General features: G+C 42.0%; 1 protein-coding gene across 1 annotated transcript in view; it reads right to left on the reverse strand.

The window, feature by feature from the left end:
* The window catches only part of PEPD (peptidase D), a 422,604-nt gene that overhangs the window by 99,798 nt on the left and 301,940 nt on the right, over window positions 1–20,866 (reverse strand). The window contains exon 12 of the mRNA XM_030204435.1: window positions 1,495–1,643. Within this exon, the coding sequence (XP_030060295.1) occupies window positions 1,495–1,643 (149 nt within the window). The remainder of the gene's footprint in view (window positions 1–1,494; window positions 1,644–20,866) is intronic.

Here is a 20,866-nt window from a genome sequence, read left to right on the forward strand (position 1 = left end):
CTGGATGTTTGTAGGCTTCAGGAATTAAGGACTGTATGTTTCTCTGCACAGTGCTGCGTACACCTGGTACAAATGAAGACACTGTAATGCTTATGAAGAGGTGTTCAAAGACCACAGCGGTCATGTTGCGCAGAGCTTTTCCTCGCTTTTTGGACAGGCATATGCAATTAAAGCCTTCAGTTTCTCGTAAAGCAGCACTGAAATAATGATGTGCTGCCATTTGAATGTCAACATTTCCCATGTTTTATTTTTGTAAATGAAGAAAGGGCAAAATTTAGTTCATTTCCCTGCAATTTTGCTTAAAGCCAGCTTTGTACTCACCTACTAAACCTGCACCCAAACTTAAAAAAAAAAAAGAAAATCTCCCTGGGTATCCTTATTACCCCCACCCTTTCAATCCTCACCCTCGTACACTTAGCCGCACTTGAGGATTCAACGTGGACAACAGTGATACACAGTTGCTCCTGCCATGCCAATATTGTTCGCCAATATGGCAATGACTGACCTATCAATGGCCCCATTTTGGAGCATGTATGTCTTTTGGACCAATGGGGTTTGGGTGAGCAGAGAGGGGACTGAAAAACTGGGAGGGAAAGCCTGGGAGGATTCTTTAAAAGTTTGGGGGCTGGCTGTCAGTTTTAGTTTGTGCAATTTACTGAAGGTGTACATTAAAACACTTTAGTGCATGCTGGTTTCCTGGGCCGCCGCGGACGTCGACTCAATCGTGAGAACAAGTAGCCTGCTTGTGCTCGGAGAGTATATCCACAATGAATATAGCACGAGATAGATTTGCATAGTACATGCAAATCTATCTCATGTATATTCATTATAGATATCCTGAAAACCTGACTGGATGGTTATGCCCCAAGGACTGGGTTGTGAAGCACTGGTCTAGGTCATTGCAAAAAAGAAGCAAACTGAGCAGAATAGATGGCCCTTATGATCCTTCTTTATATTGCAGGGGCGGACTGACCATTTGGGCAACGGGAAGTGCCCGGGGGCCCAGAGGCTCTGCCTGGATGTTCAGTGTGCTGATGGTGGGAACATGTTCTTTCCTGCCTGGCCTGCTGGACCGCCGCTATCCCCCCCACCCCCCGCCCAAAACCATTGTATTTTAAAAATGGCGATCGAGACTCCCTGCGGAAGTCTCACAAGATTGTCGAGACCCAAGACTCTACTGTGAGAAGTGTCGGCAGCCACTTTGAAAACACGGTGGCGACAGGGAGGGTGTCGGGCAGCGGCTGGGCGTGGGGTCCAGACCACCCTCAGTCCACCCCTGCTATAGTGTGATAGTTTGTTCTGCTTCCTGAGAAAATCCATCAGCAATAAGGACTCAGAATAGGATTCTAAAAGTGACAGGCCTGTGCACTGAACCTCGCACTGCTCTCTCACACAGGCTTGCACAATAATTTATTTGTTCATTCTCCCAAGTCCTGATAATACTGGTCTGACAGATCATGAACATGACAATTCAGAAGTAGATAGTTCTGTTACCTGGCTTGACAGCCTTCATCACAGCACGAGATGACCTGAGTACAGCTTCGTATATTGCTTTCTGGTCAGAAGTAAACTTTCCGTTCGCTGGAAAGGTACAGGTGATATCAGATCCATAGCAATAATACTCTCCTCCCATGTCAAACAAGCTAGAAAAAATATGACAAAACAAAATAAAAAAATCAAATGCATCCTAACATCAAAACTCCAGTATTCATACTTAGAGCAGTTGTCAATTTTTGCTTTATTGGTAGTATCATGGCCATGAATAACTCCCAAGAATCCATTAGAGTTCTGCACTCCCCCATGGTTTCCTGCTGTTTTTCTGTTTGGGCCCTTTTAGAGCTATCAAGCTACTTATATGAAAGTCAACCAGTTATTCCATTCCTTCAAACAATTGTGTTCTAATGCATCCCAATGGGAGATTAAGAGTTGACTCTTCCTGCCTTTAAAAATGCCTAACGTCAGAGCTGTCCAAATACTAGCAAGGGAATGCACAGAAAAGTTGAGATCAATATTGAAATTATTAAAAATCAGAAGGAGGAACACTTTTTATGTGCTCTTGTGTTTACTGGTTGGAGCCCTAGTTTGGGAAAAGGTTAAGGGTATGAAATAAGATTTTAGACAATAAAATGGGGGGGGGGGGGGGGGGGGGGGGGAGAACACAGGTCCAAGATAATGTCTGCCAAGGAACAAAGGAACATGGAGGCAAACATTTTGAGAAAACATTTTGTGGCATGTGAGAAGCCGACAGTAAGCCAAGAGCACCAATAGCAATGCTCTTAACCCCATGTACTCCACATACTGCTAAATGCAATTAGGGAATGAAGGGAAAGGGGATGGGATTTCATATACTGCCTCTCTGGGGTTACAATCCAAGTGGTTTACATTATACACAGGTACTTATTTTGTACCTGGGACAGCAAAATATTTTTTGCTTAGGGAGATCAATAGTCAAAGCTCTATCTCTGCCCTCTACATCTTCCCGATTGCCAATTCCGTGTATGGCAAAATATTAGTAGGGCCAAAAATTGGTAGGGCAATAGCCCAGAGGCCCACCGCATTATAGAAACATAGAAATATGATGGCAGATAAAGGCCAAATGGACCATCCCGTCTGTCCATCTGCAACATCCACTATCTCCTCCTTTCCCTAAGGGATCACATATGCTTGTACCATGCTTTCTTGAATTCCAATACAATCTTTATGTCTACCTCCTCCACCAAGTTGTTCTATGTACCCACCACCATTTCTGCAAAAAAAGTATTTCCTTAGATTACTCCTGAGCCTACATAAATGTTCTTCAAAGCAAAGACTGGGGCCAAGGAGGCCCCCATTGTTTTTCTGTTTTTTTTTTTTTTTTCTGCTACTCTATCCAGGCACAGGACAGAAAAATGAAAATTGAATTGGGGGGGGGGGGGGGGGGGACCACAACATGCTTGAAGTACAAGGCATTCCTTAATAGACAAAGAGAATACATTTGGCATATTAAATCACCTATTAGTATCACTTCCCCTTTCATAGCTAGATTGTGAAGACCTTGAATTAAATCACAGTCCATTTTTCTGATTGTGAAGGAAGCCTGTATATCACATCAATGCATTTTCCATTCACTTTCTCCAAGTTTCAGGTTTATTTATAATTTGCTACCCCGCCCATGAGACTGCCATCTAGGTGGCTTACAGGATTAAAAAAAAAACACTGCAGGACATAGGGGGGAAAGGAAAAAGCATTGTGGGTTAATCTTTTCTATAATGCTGTCACTTTAATATTATTCTAAACATATAATGCCACCACTCTGCTCTTTTTTTCCTACCCTGCCCTTCTAGAATAAATAATAACCAGGTATACCTACATCTCAGTCATGGTTCTCCATGAACCATATCTCCATGACTGCCACTAAATCCAACGTCTTCTACCATTACAGTCTCTAGATCTAGAAAATTGTTTCCCCTATTATGGGTATTGGTATACAAAGCTCTCCAGATATTACTCTGTCCCCCCCCCCCCCCCCATTTTTATAGAGATATTCGATGCCTTACATTCCTGAGGGTTATTACTGACCTTGGGGTTTTTTTTAACCCATTCCCAGCAAATTTAGTTTAAAGCCCTCTTTAGTATGTTAGCCAGTGGTCTAGGAAACTGAAGCGCTCTCCAGGATGCAAGCTTCCCTGATCTGGCTTTTACCATCAATAGGAAGGATCCATGAGAACACCCTCTGTCCCAAAGCCATGAAGTCACTTTTGATGCGTTCAGTGGAATACCAAGCAATATCATTTGTGAAAACATGGATAAGCAGCAAAGGATAATGGTCAGAAGGTTTGATGAGTCTCGGCAAACTTTGCTACATCTCGAATCTTGTCACCAGGCAGACAGACCTCCTTGGGCATCATGTCTGGTCAGCAGATGGGTGCCTCTATTCCTCTCAGAAAAGAATCACTAACCACCAGAACCCTTTGCTTCTTATTGGTCACTGATCCAGCAACTTTGGGATTTTTGAGCTTTGTTTCCTCCTGATCTTGAGATATTTTCAGCTCTTCTAACTCTAGGGCTGAAAACCAGTTCTTCAGTTCAACAGAAGGTGGAGATGGGGGGGAGAGGGTTGATTTTGAAGATTAAGCTGATGAACAAGTTCAGTTCTAAGTCAATAATTATGCAGAGCTGCATTATTTAATGTAACATAGTAATGTGGAGGGGCATAATCGAACGTCACCGGCGATCTATTTTGGTAGCGGCACAACAGCTGGCCGGAACCGTCATATTGAAAAAAATGGCCGGCCATCTTTTTTTTCGATAATACGGTTTAGGCCGGCCAAATGCCAGAGTTCGCTGGGTTTGAGATCGCCGGTTTTGTTTTTCAGCGATAATGGAAAAAAATGCCGGCCATCCTGAACTCGGCAAAATTCAAGGCATTTGGTCGTGGGAGGAGCCAGCATTTGTAGTGCACTGGTCCCCCTCACATGCCAGGACACCAACTGGGCACCCTAGGGGTCAGTGCAGTGGACTTCAGAAAAAGCTCCCACATGCATAGCTCCCTTGCTTTGGGTGCTGAGCCCCCCCAACCCCCCCCCACAAAACCCATTACCCACAAATGTACAACACTACCATAGCTCTTAGGGGTGAAGGGGGCAACTACATGTGGGTACAGTGGGTTTTGGAGGGCTCCCATTACCAGCACAAGTGTTACAGGTAGGGGGGGATGGGCCTGGGTGCGCCTGCCTTAAGTGCACTGCGGTACCCACTAAAAATGCTCCAGGGACCTGCATACACGCAGGCCTCTAGGACTTGTTGCTGCTGTATAACCTTGGCACACCAGTTGACACCTGAAGACTAATCTCTTTGAAAAAGTCCTTTATTTGAATAAGCACGTTTACTCACAGTTAACTGCGAGGTTGTGCCCCACTGGCAAAGAGTCTCCCTGGTACTGAGATTAGCAGTAGGTCAGAGCTGCCAGAATGGTGTACAATGCCCTCTTTCAGCAACATTCAAGGTAATAACTAAGTTCTCTAACGTGGGTAACACATGAAAGGGATCTAAAACTGGCTTACAAAAATGGCCACTACCTCATGGACTAACGGAAACAAAGCAGGGCACACTCTGACCCAGTTAGCAGGGGGAAAAGCACCATGGGAGTACAGCCCACTACAATGCATTGCTGATGTGACTCTGCAGTGCACCTAACAGAAAAGGTGTCACACTCACCCGAGAGCCACATCACAACCAGGGAAAGGCTGTCAGAGGATAGAACACATTCTGCTGTCATGGAGGTGGGTACGGCATTTGAGGCTGGCATAGAGGCTGGCAAAATATGTTTATAATTGTGTTTTTTAGGGTGGGAGGGGGTTGGTGACCACTGGGGGAGTACGGGGAGGTCATCTCCGATTCCTTCCGGTGGTCATCTGGTGAGTTGGGGCACCTTTTTGAGGCTTGGTCGTGAAAATAAAAGGACCAAGTAAACCCGGCGAAATACTGCTTAACGCCACTTTTTTTTCCATTATCGGCGAAAGCCGGCCATCTGGTAGCCAAGCCCATGTCCGGCTACCAGATGGCCGCCCATGTCCCGCCTTCACTACGCTGCCGAAACGCCCCCTTGAAGTTTCGCTGGCGAGGCAATGGGAAAGCGGCAATGCTGTCATAAAAGGGGATTTCGATTATACCGATTTGGCCGCTTTTGAGAGATCGCCGGCCATCTCCCGATTTATGTCGGAAGATGGCTGGCGATCACTTTCGAAAATAAGCCTAATAGTAACATAGTAGATGACGGCAGAAAAAGACCTGCATGGTCTATCCAGTCTGCCCAACAAGATAAACTCATATGTGCTACTTTTTGTGTATACCCTATCTTGATTTGTATCCGCCATTTTCAGGGCACAGACCGTAGAAGTCTGCCCAGCACTAGCCCCACCTCCCAACCACCAGCCCCGCCTCCCACCACCGGCTCTGCCACCCAATCTCGGCTAAGCTTCTGAGGATCCATTCCTTCTGAACAGGATTCCTTTATGTTTATCCCACGCATGTTTGAATTCTGTTACCGTTTTCATCTCCTCCACCTCCCGCGGGAGGGCATTCCAAGTATCCACCACTCTCTCCGTGAAAAAATACTTCCTGACATTTTTCTTGAGTCTGCCCCCCCCCCCCCCTTCAATCTCATTTCATGTCCTCTAGTTCTACTGCCTTCCCATCTACGGAAAAGGTTCGTTTGCGGATTAACACCTTTCAAATATTTGAACGTCTGTATCATATCACCCCTGTTTCTCCTTTCCTCCAGGGTATACATGTACATCATGTACTGTAAATGTTTTAATCTTCATTCATACGTATATTGCAAAATGATGTGAATATAATTAACTAGTCTGGATAATGCAAAAAAAAAAAAAAAAAAGGAGGCAAGAGATAACCTTTCAGGTATTTTAACTAACCAGAATGTGTACCATGTGCTGTATGACCAATATACGGTAACGTGAGCCAATGAGGTCAAACAGAACATTTGTGGTCTTTTCTCCATTTGTTCTTGCTGGAGCATTCAAAAATCACTAAGTACAATTCACTTCTGCTTTCATATGCATATGAAAAAAAAATCCTGACATTACAGTTTTAAAGCCGCTCAGTACACAGAGTAGGGGTAAAGTCCAAAACCAGCAATGCATGTGGGTTAATGCCACAGTCCTGTGACTGTCAAGCTTTTTAGAATTCATCTTTATGTGTCTCTCTCCATTTCCACCTGCCTTTAATTTCAGAAGGAGGTTGCATCTTCCTTGCTTTGTTCTTGATTGTCTAGGAAAACAAATTAGCTGTTAACTGAAAAGCAAAATGGATTTCTATGCTAAAAATAAGCCTTTCCGATAAACATACAAAAGTTTTGCCCCCACCCCTGCAATTTCCTGCTGCTCACCTGGGCTTTCTACTCTGTCAGAAGTGGCCATTATTGAACTTCAGTGAACTTTCATTCACAAACATCTTTTTCACAATCATAGTCCAAACATTACATCAACAGTCCTCAGATGAGGTCATGCAGCATGGCAGTTCACATGGGCCTAAGCTAGATCACTATCAGGCTTATTTTCGAAAGAGAAGGGCACCCATCTTCCGACACAAATCGGGGGATGGGCGTCCTTCTCTTAGGGTCGCCCAAATCGGCATAATCGAAAGCCGAGTTTGAGCATCCTCAACTGCTTCCCGTCGTGGGGACGACCAAAGTTCACGGGGGCGTGTCGGCACCATAGCAAAGGCGGGACTAGGGCGTGATTAAGAGTTGGGCGTCCTCGGCCGATAATGGAAAAAAGAAGGGCATTCCTGACGAGCACTTGGCCGACTTTACTTGGTCCATTTTTTCTTGCGACCAAGCCGCGAAGAGGTGCCCGAACTGACCAGATGACCACCAGAGGGAATCGGGGATGACCTCCCCTTACTCCCCCAGTGGTCACCAACCACCCTCCCACCCTAAATTTTTTTTTTGCCAGCCTCTATGCCAGCCCCAGCTCCATGACAGCAGTATGCAGGTCCCTGAAGCAGTTTTAGTGGGTGCAGTGCACTTCAGGCAGGCGGACCCAGGCCCATTCCCCCCCCCCCCACCTGTTATACTTGTGCTGGTAAATGTGAGCCCTCCAAAACCCACCCGAATCCCACTGTACTCACATGTAGGTACCCCCCTTCACCCCTTAGGGCTATGATAGTGGTGTACAGTTGTGGGGAGTGGGTTTGGGGGGGTGTTGGGGGGCTCAGAACCCAAGGTAAGGGAGCTATGCACCTGGGAACAATTTCTGAAGTCCACTGCAGCGCCCCCTAGGGTGCCCGGTTGGTGTCCTGGCATGTCAGAGGGACCAGTGCACTAGGAATTCTGGCTCCTCCCACGACCAAAGGGCTTGGATTTGGTCGATTTTGAGATGGGCGTCCTCTGTTTTCATTATGGCCGAAAACTGGGGACGACCACCTCTAAGGTCGACCATCTCGACATTTAGGTCGACCATATCTAAGATCGACCTAAATGTTGAGATTTGGGCGTCCCCAACCGTTTTATTGAAACGAAAGATGGACGCCCATCTTATTTCGATAATACAGGTTTCCCCACCCCTTTGCGGGGCCGTCCTGCGTGCCCCGTTCGATTATGCCCCTCCACGTGTCAGACACCCTCTATCCGAGGTCTGTGAACGGTGCTGTTCCAATGCATTCTGGCTAAGGAAACAGAAGCCTTGGTCCTATTATGCTGGTAGGCTGCACTCTATTTTTAATATATTTTGATTACACATTTACTTTGGGGAGAACTGAAGCATCTTCCTCTACTGTTTGGGCCTTTTAAAAGATAGATTGACAGATGGTCCCAGGAAATTAAAAAAAAAAAACAACAAAACTTTCCAAGCACTGGTTTGGACTTGTGCATTCTTTTGCAGACTGAGTTAAGGAAGAAAAGCATCCCAACGCATTATGGGTCTATTATATTGCGCTCAAGTTAAACCCATGTATCACAGCACACTATGTAGAATGTAGACACTCAGCTCTAGATTGATGCCAGTGCTTAGACGTCTTCCTTATTGTTTAAGCTGGTCTCTGTTAAGTCGATCCTCAATGGAGGCACTGCATGCAAATATATCTTATGGATATTCACTGTGGATACCCAGAAAACCAGAGTGGCTAGGGGATAACTCCAGTATCAATTTGAGAAACAATGGTTTGGGTGGGAGGACACGGCAGCGAGCGCTAGAATGGACAGGGAGACCAGGAGAATTGGTAGCATTTTTTAAGATATAAAAAGCATACATCTGTAATGACTAGTTTTTCCTCCAAATTTCCCCATTAATTCTAAACAATTGGACTTTTTTTTTCCAGAAGCATGAAACTTCCGGAAACGTGGCAAATATAAACAGACCACTAATTCACTTAAGCTTTAATTTATTTAAACTGAAAATCCAAACACAACCTCACATTGGCTGTGTAAAAACTCCTGTGAGGCACCACACACTGTATACCTTCTGGTCAGCCTTATAGATGCGAGAAAAAAAGCTTCAGTTTCGCCCACCCAGCCAGCCCCACGTATCAGGCTATAAGGCTTAAGTACGGCGTGTCATCATCTATCTTCAAAAAAACTCCATCAGACTGACTGACCACTATCTATTAGGAAGTGGTCAGTCAGTCGGAGTTTTTTTGAAGCTAGATGATGATACGCCATACTTAAGCCTTATAGCCTGATACATGGGGCTGGCTGGGTGGGCGAAACTGATGCTTTTTTCTCCATCTATAAGACTGACCAGAAGGTTAAATATAAACAGACACCAATACAGTAAAAAGAAAGCCCCTCTCCCAAGAATAACAAAACAAATTGTGTTTGTTAATGAGATCAGAGATTTACAAAATGGAAATGTAGACTCTACACAATTTACAAAACTTTGCATAGATAGAATGGGAGAAGGTTTTGTTTTATTTGCTTGAAAAGAAGAGCCTTTACTTTGAAATATTGAAACACTAAACAAATACTTGTGAACAAGGACAATTCAAAAGTTTAAAACACCCCTTCTTCACTGGGACCAATACTAATGTCATTCCATGTCAAGTGGTCTGGTGGTCATACCATAGAAGGCTGCAGTATGGGGTCAAACAGATTACTATATCTCAGCAAGTACTGCATCGGCGAACGTAAAACTTTAGCTCTCCTCTACACCTTGATCAAACCCTTCTCAATGCCATTTATGATGCAAGAAAGTTTACTCTCTATTGGCATTCATTCAAGGTAGAGTTTTTACTTTGATTTAAACTTCTTCCTGCCTCCTGAGCTCAGCTACATACACAATAATCCTCTAACAGACGTGGACTAAAGCTCCCTTCAGAGCCAGTATATCATTGAAGCAGGTAACATATGTCAATATAAGGTCCAGGATTCCTTCAATCTTAGGGATGTTCAAGTCCTTGTCTGTCTGATGAGTAGGGCCCACATATAAGACCCCAAACTGGACTTCCGTTATGGAAGGAAACACAGACTGAGGAATACAGTTGCTTGCAGTAAATTTTGCTACCCATATTGTTACTCTTCAGTGTGAGACGGCAGCCTTATTTTCTATTCTTTGCACAAAATGAACTGCTTGCTATAAATTTTAAAATGTTGCTTACACATGTCCTACATCTTAACTCTATTAGGAAGAAAAGTAAATATCTGAGCCATACAACCGTTCTTGGCAATCCCTCACCGTCAAACATGATAATCTTCCAGGATTGTTCTGTCTCTTGGTTTGAATAAACGGGGCAGTTTCTATGAAAGATGCCAGTGTCCAAGTTCTTTCATTGTGAAGACACCACTGCACACATATTTTCACACACAGCTCTAGACAAATGCTGCTCCCCTGGATTTCAATACTCCAACTGCACTTTTATTTATCAATCTTAAATCCTTTATTATCCAATTTATCTAAACAGGTAATAAAACCATACATAAAATACATCATAAAATATGAGAGACAAAATAAGAAACTAAAGAAAAAACATATTAAAAATAATAAAAAATTCTCTCAACATAATAAACAAACCTTAACACAATCAGTCAGCCACCTCTGATACAAAGATTATCCATAATACCAAGTTTCTAAATTTAATAAGGGCCAATCAAACAAGATTATCTAGGCAGCTTACAAGCCTACATTACAGAAAAAACGAAGGGACAAAAATACAGAAAGGCACAGGTCAATGGGGCAAGAACTACAATCTGAATAGGTCAGAGTGGGGGACAATACATAAGGAAATTGACTGTTTTCCAGGACCGTACTGGCAACCCAAGGAGAAAAATTAAATAGCTACTAAGTAAATGCATCTGCAACAAGTCTTTTGAAATAAATACATTTTAAGTTACTTTCTAAATAGCATTAGTGAAGATATCTGCCATAACTCTATAGGAAGATCGTTCCACAGAGCTGGACCAGCGATGAAAAACGTCCAGGAACGATTCTCCTCTGGTTAGACCTTGAGATCCTAAATTCCTACTGGGCGGATAAATTCTCCAACTTTTTGAGATAGCATCTAGGCCATCATCCTGTAAAGCTTGAAATACCAACAATAGCATCTTAAACTTAACTTGCCAAACAATCTGAAGCCAATGTAATTTAAAGAGATGCGGAGTTATATGATCCATTTTATTAATACCCCCTATCACACGAGCAGCAGAGTTTGGTGCTACTTGCAAGGCTCAAAAAAGATTCTGTGGTAACACATAACTTTGTATTACCAAGTGAAAATTCTCCGATGATAAGTTAAGTCGCATCACTAGCCAGACTTTGAATAAAAACTGTTTTAACAATGTATAATGAACCCAAATTCACAAGACTTCTAACTGAATTCAAAACAGATAAAGGTACACCCTTAAAATAGCCACGTTCAAAGATAGATTATTAGCAGACATTCATGCTTGAATTGTATGAAAATAAAGTTCAATCAATTTAAACCCCTCGTGTATCCTCTCTGGTACTGGAAAATAAAATTGTAGATCATAGGCATATAATCGATAACCCACATCTAAATTAGCTAACAGCTTACATAATGGGTACATAAAAAGATTAAATAACAAAGTTAACAGTGATGAAGCTTGTGGACCACCTGAACCCAAAGGCATCCAATCTGATTTAGAATGAATTTGCACATCTTGAAACTGCTGTTCTACTACAGATGACCTAAACCATAAACGTACCTTACCAGAAATTCAAAATGAAGATAAACGAGAAAGTAAAATCTCACAATTTACAGTACCAAAAGCAGCAGTAACATCCAGTTAAACAAACAAACAAAAAAAATCTTTCACATCTATCAAAACACAACCGTATTTCATCATGAATTGATATCAGTAAAGTTTCTGTGCTAGGTTTTGAATGAAACCCAAATTGAAAAGTATCAAGTACATGATTCTGTTCAACAAAATCTGGCAACTATTAGAAAACCAACTTTTATATCAATCACTTGAAATATAGGATGAAAATTGTCAACTTTATTTGGTTCTAATGAAGGTTTTTTTAAAAAAAAAATAATGGCCTAACTGCTGTTCTTTTTAATAATGTAGGTATTTCACTTTCCTCCAACGAAGAATTGATTGAGTTTCAAAGCTTTCAAGACACTAAAAGACCATGGATTTAATGGGCTATTTCAATTATTCAACGTGTCAATAGCTTTGATAACATCTTGAGAATTAATAGTCGCAAACTCTGACCCAAGATTCACTAACATTAACAAACTAAAATTTGCCACAATCTGAAAATGAATTTACCATAGCATCTGTCTTACTTCGAAAATAGGAAACAAGCAATTGGGAAGACAGAGGAGAGGAAACATCTTTCCTAGGTTTAGCAAATGATTCAACAAAATTAAACAGTTCCATAGACTGGGACCTCTTTACTTCTATGAGCTGGTAATGAAGAATACTAACTTGAGTGGGGTTTAGGCAGAAGAACTGAAGCTTTGGCAATTGCATCACAGTTCTGAAGCCCCAAAAGTGATATAGCAACGACCTTACTTTCAGTATTTAAGACTATTAGCATACTGATCACTAAGTACATACAATATCGGAAATCTTCTTCTGCCTCTCCCTCCCCACCACTGGGCACAAATTCATGTCTTCTGCCAACTCAAGGACAGCAGCACTTTTTACTTGCTTGGCTCTTCATCTGCCAGCTTCAATCTGAAGTCTCGGTTTACAAGACTACAGAGCCCTGTGTGGTTCACACTGAAATTGGCAGAGGTAAAAAGTGCTGTTCCATTCTTGCCAGCAGGAGAAAAGAGACTAAGGAGAAGTTTTTTTTTTTTTTTTTTTTGGGGGGGGGGGGGGGGGGGAGGTCATGGGAGGCAATGAAGAGCAACTGCTGATATGAAATCTATACCAACTAATTCCACCATAGGGTTAGCCTTGAATTTGAGGCACCAGATAAAATCAGGGCATGAGCCTTCTATGCCCCTGCCGTAAAGTATGGCAGAATTATCTAATGCATACACCAACAGAAAACCATTTTAAACATTTCTACTATCTTTCAAAAAGTGTGCATTGGGCAGGTTAGTCCTTTTGTATACGTAGAAATAAGATCAACCAAAAGTTATATGTGATCGCTTTTAATCAAACTAATAATGAATTTTTGACCAACTCTCCATTCATCGGGGCATGATACAAAAGAGGTGTATAACTCTGGAAATGGTTAGAAATGTATTACGGCAGTACAATAGCAGTCACAAATAATCTAAAAAATGTACCCAAGGAGTAATATAGTCTGCAGTCTGACAAAGAAAAAAAATCCCACAGTTCAAAGTGGGCTTAGTCACTATCCAAATAACATTTTTTTTTCACCAGAGATAATATCCAGAAAGAAACGTCAAAGTACATTAGAATATCTGATAGCACATTTAATTAAAAAGGTCAAGCTTGCTGTCAATTTCCTTCTGATTCACCAAGTAACCCAGCAGATAAGTGTGAACTTCACATGTGTGGCACTCAAACGATGCTGAACAAATACTGGTGACGGCAGAAGTAGGTAAAGAGTCATGGAGTTGATTATAGATCTGTGCCAGACTGACTGTGTCAAAGGACAAGGGTTTTTCATTTCTGCCATAAATAAATTAAAAAAAAATTATACAAGTGACTCAGTGTCATACTAAACCACCCTCCCCCCTCACAAAAAAAAGAGGCACAGAAAAATAATTCTTACATAGAGGCTTAGACCATAAGCTTCAAAAGGAATCAGTGACTTATAAAACTAGCAGATATCGCCAGATAAAATGAAAGTGGGGCCAACAAACCTCTTTTTATAATTTTTAATAAGGTGTAGAGAGCCAGTAACACCGTAACTGTAAACTGAATCTTTCTAATTTGTAGGCAAAGTGCGCAGTCAAAGACGTGCAGACTCAATGCTTGCTAACAAAAGGAGGATGAATTTATATTTACTGAAAAAATGTGGGGTTTTTTTGCACTTTTTGTTGTTGTCTGATAGCTTGTGTGTACTCTGCTGGGCTGCCAGCTGAATTATTAGGTTCACAGTGTCAAATGCATTCATTTACATCTATCTGTATAAATGGAGTTTGGGGAAAGGAGTTGGTCATGGGAAGGAAATGTCTCCTGGAAACATAAGAGGCAGTCTGCAAGGGCTGGATGATGTGCTCATATTGGCTTGTGTCAGCTGGCAGACAAAAATAAATCAAGTTATTTATCTATAGCATATATTTTCTGTGAACAGCAGATGACAAGTACTCATAGCATGGGTGGCATTGCCAAAGAAACCCCGCAGACCACTTCCCTCCTGTCACCGTCATGCAGGACCAGCTCACTATTTGTTCAGCTCGAGTACAATGGGGAGCATGTGAGGACTTGTATCCTATTGTTCACCAAGAACACTTGAAACAGGTAACTTGGTTTTCTCCAAGGACAAAGAGCACAGCAAGTCCTCATGGGACTCGCACAGCAAGTCCTCATGGGACTCCCTAGCTACAGGGTGCCTCCAAACAGAAAAAAAGGGAGAAACAATGAGTGCACAACAATGGTAATCAACCTTTTCGTATATTTTTATCTTTTGGAAGGTAGTTGGAGCAGAAAAGAAATGGGCCTATGAGAGACCGAGTTTGATTCTAATCCCCAAAGAGATTCTGGAGGACTGACTGGTCAAATATTGTAATATATCACATCAGGAGTCTTTTTCCATTAACAGTAGTGGGCTGTGAATGTATGAACTCCAGTGGGGCTCATCTCAAATAGACTACTGATGTTACCATAACTCTTGACATTATGAGCTGTGACATGACCTTCAAGAGTCAAGCCTGCCTGGGCATAAGTGAAGGAAATGCAGTCTGCCAGCCAATTAGATAGTGTGAGTTGGTTGACAGCTGTCCCTATTCTATTTGGGTGAAGAAACAACAAGTTGTTTGGACTTTTAAAGGGCTTTAGTCTGCTTAAATTAAAAGACCAAGGTTCTTTTGCAACTCGGTATGTGCAGTGCAATTTCATCTTTGTGGATATGAGGCCTGGGGAAAAAAATGGTCAGGACAATAGACTGATTAAGATGGAAATCTGAAACTGCCTTAGAAAGGAACTTAGGATGAGTGCGCAGAACCACCCTATTGTTGAACTTAGTGTAAGGCCTATCTATTACTAGAGCCTGGAGCTCTATGGGCACTGAAGTTACTTGGGTTCACAGCTATCAAGATGCTCAAATGGAGTTCTTACCAGCTGTGTTAATACCAGGTTGAGGTCCTATGACACAGCAGGAGACTAGATGGAAGGTTTCAGAAAAAACCACATAAATCCAACTAATGGGTTTTCCTTCTACAGGATAGTGATAGGTGACAACTGCAATATGGTGTACCCTAATGGAGTTGGTTTACAAACTTGACTCAAATGTACAAAATATTCAAGCCATTTATGTGTGACAGAAAGAGGTTGGGCCCTTCCATCACACCAAATCACCAATCTCCTCTACTTTAAGACCTTCTAGTGCTGGAAGCCAGTAACACCTGCAACACACTGTCAGGCAAATTCAAAGGAACTATTCCTACCCTCTCAACATCCAAGCTGTAAGGATGAGGGACTTGATGTTGGGATGCAACAGTTTGCATAATCAGTGAAAGAATGCTCCATTTTATGGGTCTTCTTATGGAACGGTCTAGAGAGGAGGGAACAACACTTGTCTCGGCCAATGTGGGATAATGAGAATCATGGTTCCCTGGTTTCACCTGTGTTACAGGAGAGTCTTTACTTTAAAAGGCATCGGAGGATATGTAAACAGTAGATCCTTGCTCTACTCTAGGAAGAAGACACCAGAGGCTAGTTTGCCATACTTCTCTAACCTGGAATAAAACTGAAATACCTTCTTATTTTGAGGACTGGCTCCACTCTTGAAATATCTTCCGAGCCACATCCATGTCCCCAGATCACCTGTGTGGTTGTGGCTTAGGGCTCCGCTTGTCTGACAGGTGATCCTGAGGGTCATTCTATGATAAATGGCACAGTTCCACATCCTGAGAGTCTTCCAGCACAAGAGGTATAATCCTGATGCTCCCTACTTGTTGAAATAATACATCACAACCCAGTTGTCTGTCCATATCAACATAATTTTGCTGCCCAATCACGCTTTAAAAGCTGTTAGAGTGCTCTGGAATGCTTGCAATTCCAGTAAATTTATCTGATAAAATCTATGCTGGGAGGACCACAAGCACAGAGTGTGAAATCCATTTACACAGGAACCCAATCAGAACAAGTGGGGTAAGTGTATATCACGCATAGTTCTCAGGGCATATTTTGAGCCGATTTGGAACCCTTCAGTATAAGTGCTCTGCAGGGTATCTTTCCTAATAAAAATATAGCATTTTCCATGTAAACCTAAAGCCTGCTCAAGGTAAACTGTAATGTTAACATTTGAAGCTAATTAGTTAATTTGTAACTTTAGGAGACAGCTGGGTGGCTGGTGGGTAACGAGTATTGCTTGGAAACTTGGTACCTGATGAGAAGGCCCTCAATGTCACTCAGATAAGATTTTAGATAGTTCTGGGGAGCAGCTGGCTATCTTGGTAGGTACCATGTGGGTACCAACACAATGTGTAGGAGGGAGTTTTTCTAAACCAAATATAGGATTTTATGTAGTGCTGGTCTATCTTTTTGTGGCCAAATAAAATTGGGTGACCACCCTGAGGTGCAGAATATTGATGCAAATATGGAGAACCCACCCGAGATATGCCCAAATCCCAGGTTTTGTGACTCGACCCACAATTTAGTAAGTTCTGCCATAACCTCTTGGGTAGCATTCTCCGAATTGCTCCCCACTCCATGCACAAGCCATCAAAGTCAGGCAGAGCTCTGGAGTCTTCATGCATAGATGAGACAATGGTGCAGGGAAAAGGGCTTTAATGGCAGTATATCAAATGCATGACCTCTTTTGTTAGGAACTGGGCAACATTCTAGGGAATGGAGAGCCTAGTTCAAAAGGACGGACAATGCAGAATCTTTATAAACAGAAATTCCATGTGTGATGGGGAGAAGCACAATGGCAGGGGTACACTACTGCGCACCAAGACAGGATGAATAGACAGTCAATGAAACGCTAATAGAGATTAGGAAGCCTAACAAGTTTAGTAACAAAATAATGTGGGATTTCAAATGCCCTGATTGGCTAAATATCTCAACAGGACATGTTATAGAGGTAAAATTTCTAGATATCATGGAGTAGATGGTCATGAATCAATCAATGAGAGGGAAATGTGAAGGTACTTACCTGTAGCAGGTATTCTCCAAGGACAGCAGGCCTTATACTCATCAGGGTCCATATTGCTGGTTTGGAGATTGTAAAAAGATTTAAAAATACGTCTTTGAGCACAAGCTGTGCACCATTGCGCATGCACAATTGCCTTCCCGTGCCCCACGGGAGAAGCAGTACAATATAAAGCATAATAAAAAGGAGACAACTCAAGGGGAGGTGGGAGGGAATGTGAGACAATCAGGCCTATAATTCTCACAGATGGGAAACCCTAGCTACAAGGAACACCAAAAACAACAACCAGTGGTCAACTGGACCTTGCAATGGTGAGGGCAAAAAAGTAATTAACCTGAAACCATATACAACTGGGTAAGAGTGCAGTCTGGAACAGAACAAAATGGGTCTAGGGAGGGTGGGTTAGAGTCTAGACCCCATACAAATTCTGCAGCACTGTCTGTCCAAAAGCAACTGTTATATCAGGTATCCTGCTCAAGGCAGTAATGAGATGAGGATATGGGGACTGAAGACGACGTTGCAGCCTTGCAAACTTCTTCAACGGAGGCTGACCTCAAGTAGGCTACCCATGCAGCCAGCCATGGCTCTGACATTGTGAGCCCTGACATGACTCTCAAGGGTCAGCCCAGCCTGGGCATAGGGCATAAGTGAAAGAAATGCAGCCTGCCAGACAGTTGGAAATGGCGCATTTCCCGATGGTGATACCCATCTTATTGGGATCATAAGAAACAAAAAGTTGAGTGGACTGTCTGTAGGGCCCAGTCCACTCCAATTAAAAAGTCAATGCTCACTTGCAGTTCAGTGTGTGGAGTGCATTTTCACCAGGATAGGCATGAGGTCGGGGGAAGTAGGTTAGCAAGACAATCAAATGATTCAGATAGAACTCCAACACAACCTTAGGTAGGAACTTAGGGTGTGTGCGGAGGACTACTCTGTTATGATGAAACTTTATATTAGGTGCATCCGCCACTATGGCCTGAAGCTCACTGATCCTTTGATCTGAAGTAATAGTCTCCAAAAATATGATCTTCCAGGTCAAGTACTTCAGATGACAGGAATCAAGTGGCTCAAACTGAGCTTTCATCAGATGGGTGAGGACGACGTTGAGGTCCGATTCACAGGCAGAGGCTTGACAGAGGGCTTTGTCAATCAGCAAACCTCTCATGAAGTAAACAATTAGAGGCTGTCCAGAGATGGGCTTACCCTCTACATGTTGATAAGCACTAATTACACACACCACCGCAGGATAACCTGCATGCGCGGGCATCTTTTGGGTGTCCCGTGGTATTGTGTGTGAGCCTGGTGTGGAATCATCAACTGCCCACTAGTCTAAGAGACAATATAAGATATCCGACCCCTGATGACACCTTAAGGAACGAAACACGGACCGTGTTGGGTTTGGTTATTTTTAAAGACTGGCTCGTGTCAGAATTACTGCCCTTGCTTTACAGTCCAATACAATGCCATGGCACCCAACTGGGTATAACATTCTGGGAACTATTACGTCTTTGAAATGGCTCAATTGACTATGGATACTTGGGATATATAATGGCTGCACAACGTCAGGTTGGTGCAGCGCGATGTGGACTTCTCATGACAAATCATTGGAGGACTGTTGAGATAAGCACATCATCTCTTGTTGAGACTTTCATTTATCCCGCTGAGCAAAAGGGTCAAAGGCTGGATTTGGAATAATGTGAAGGGTATTTGGTGTTATAAAATCACATATAATATGTAGTGCTGTTATCCACACCTTGTAAACATATATTTGCACATGATTTTAATATATATAGTGTGTAATAAAGATTTTGTAATAAGCCATAGTTGTAATAGATTATATTAAATTCCATGATGATATCCTGAAACCCCAACTGGCTGGGTGTGCCCTGAGGACTGGGTTGAAAACCCCTGCAAGAAGAACATCATTAAAGAAAACTACTACTGTCATATTGATTTTTAAAAAGGGAGACTGATGAAATGAGGAAATTAGAAAAAATACCCACCAAAAACTTAAAAGGAGTAGTTGCCAGGGTGAAAAGTTTGCATGAGCTGTGGACATTATAGGCTAGATTCTATATATGGTGGCTAAAAAATCATCATCAAAAATACCCGCTTAGGATTATTCTATAAGCCGCACCTAAAGTTCAGCGTGGTTTATAGAATAACGCTTAAGCTTTATGGTCACGCAAAAATTTGGGTGCCACCATGTGCACCAACGTAAATGTGAAACAAATGCCCACGCCTAAATTTATGCATGGAGCACCCTTATTCTGTAAGTATATTCTATTTAACATTAATAATCTGGAAATGGGAATGATGAGTGAGGTGATTAAATCTACAGATGAGACAAAATTATTCAGAGTTGTCAGAACGCATGCAGATTGTGAAAAATTGCAGCAAGACCTTAGGAAGTTGGAAGACCGGGCATCCAAATGGCAGTCGAAATTTAATGTGGACAAATGCAAAGTGATGCACATTGGGAAGAATAATCCAAATCCTAGCTACTTGATGCTAAGATCCACATTAGCAGTCAGCACCCAAGAAAATGATCTTGATGTCATCATACACAATACACTGAAATCTTCAGCCCAATGTGTGGTGGTGGTGGCCAAAAAAGAAAACAGGATGCTAGGAATTATTAGGAAAAGGATAGAAAATAAAGAATATTATAACACCTCTGTATCACCCTATGGTGCGACCACACCTTGAGTACTGTGTGCAGTTCTGGTCACCATATCTTAAAAAAATATATAGCAGAATTAGAAAACTTTAAAAGAAGAGCAAACAAAATGATTAAGGGGATGGAACACCTCTCATATGAGGACAGGCTTAAAAGGATAGGGCTCTTCAGCTTTGAAAAGAGATGGCTGAGGGGGGATATGATATATGTCTACAAAATACTTAGTGGTGTAGAACGAGTAAACGCAAATTGATTTTTTTTTTACTCTTTCAAAAAGTATAAAGACTAGAGAACATTCAAGAAATTACATGGTACTACTTTCAAAATGAACAGGAGGAAATATTTTTTCACTCAAGATCTGAATTCCATAATGAAACTATTTTAGGAATTCTGGAACTCTATTTTTTGTGGACAGTAAGTGTGGTTATATCTTGTTATAACAAACTCAACACAGGAGAGAAGAAAATAATTTTTGACTATAACAGATAAGACGGAAAGGCTGAGTGCTACTTTTCTGTTGGAATATCCATGCAAGTGTGTTGCGAGATATTTGGGTTTGAAATATGCATTTTTTATACTAGAACACCTAAGGTCTTTTTTTGGACCTACAGAAGTTAGCTAGTAGTAATATAACATAGATTAGCTAATTGTTTTGCTTTAATTATATTACCCGATTATCTCCTTTATTTCTATCCTCCCCTTCCTTCTTTTAAGTGGTTTAAGGAAGATGTTTGGTTTCCTTATGGGTCTTTTCCTTCTCAAAGATTAGAGATGTTTATATAATATTTAGTGGAAACCGTCTCTGTATTTCTTATGCAAGTGTTTGGGCTTGTGATATATAATTTAAAATTAAAAAAAACAAGTCCTGGGATAGGATGCAATGCTCTATTGTGGCCTGGAAACTTGCAAAAAGACAGGAAGTGGGCAGTTTTCTATCTGTTAAAGTTTAAACAGTAGAATGCCCCAATGGCTGTACTGGGATCCATGC

The sequence above is a fragment of the Microcaecilia unicolor genome, chromosome 5 (assembly GCF_901765095.1).
Source record: "Microcaecilia unicolor chromosome 5, aMicUni1.1, whole genome shotgun sequence".
Lineage (NCBI taxonomy): Eukaryota > Metazoa > Chordata > Amphibia > Gymnophiona > Siphonopidae > Microcaecilia > Microcaecilia unicolor.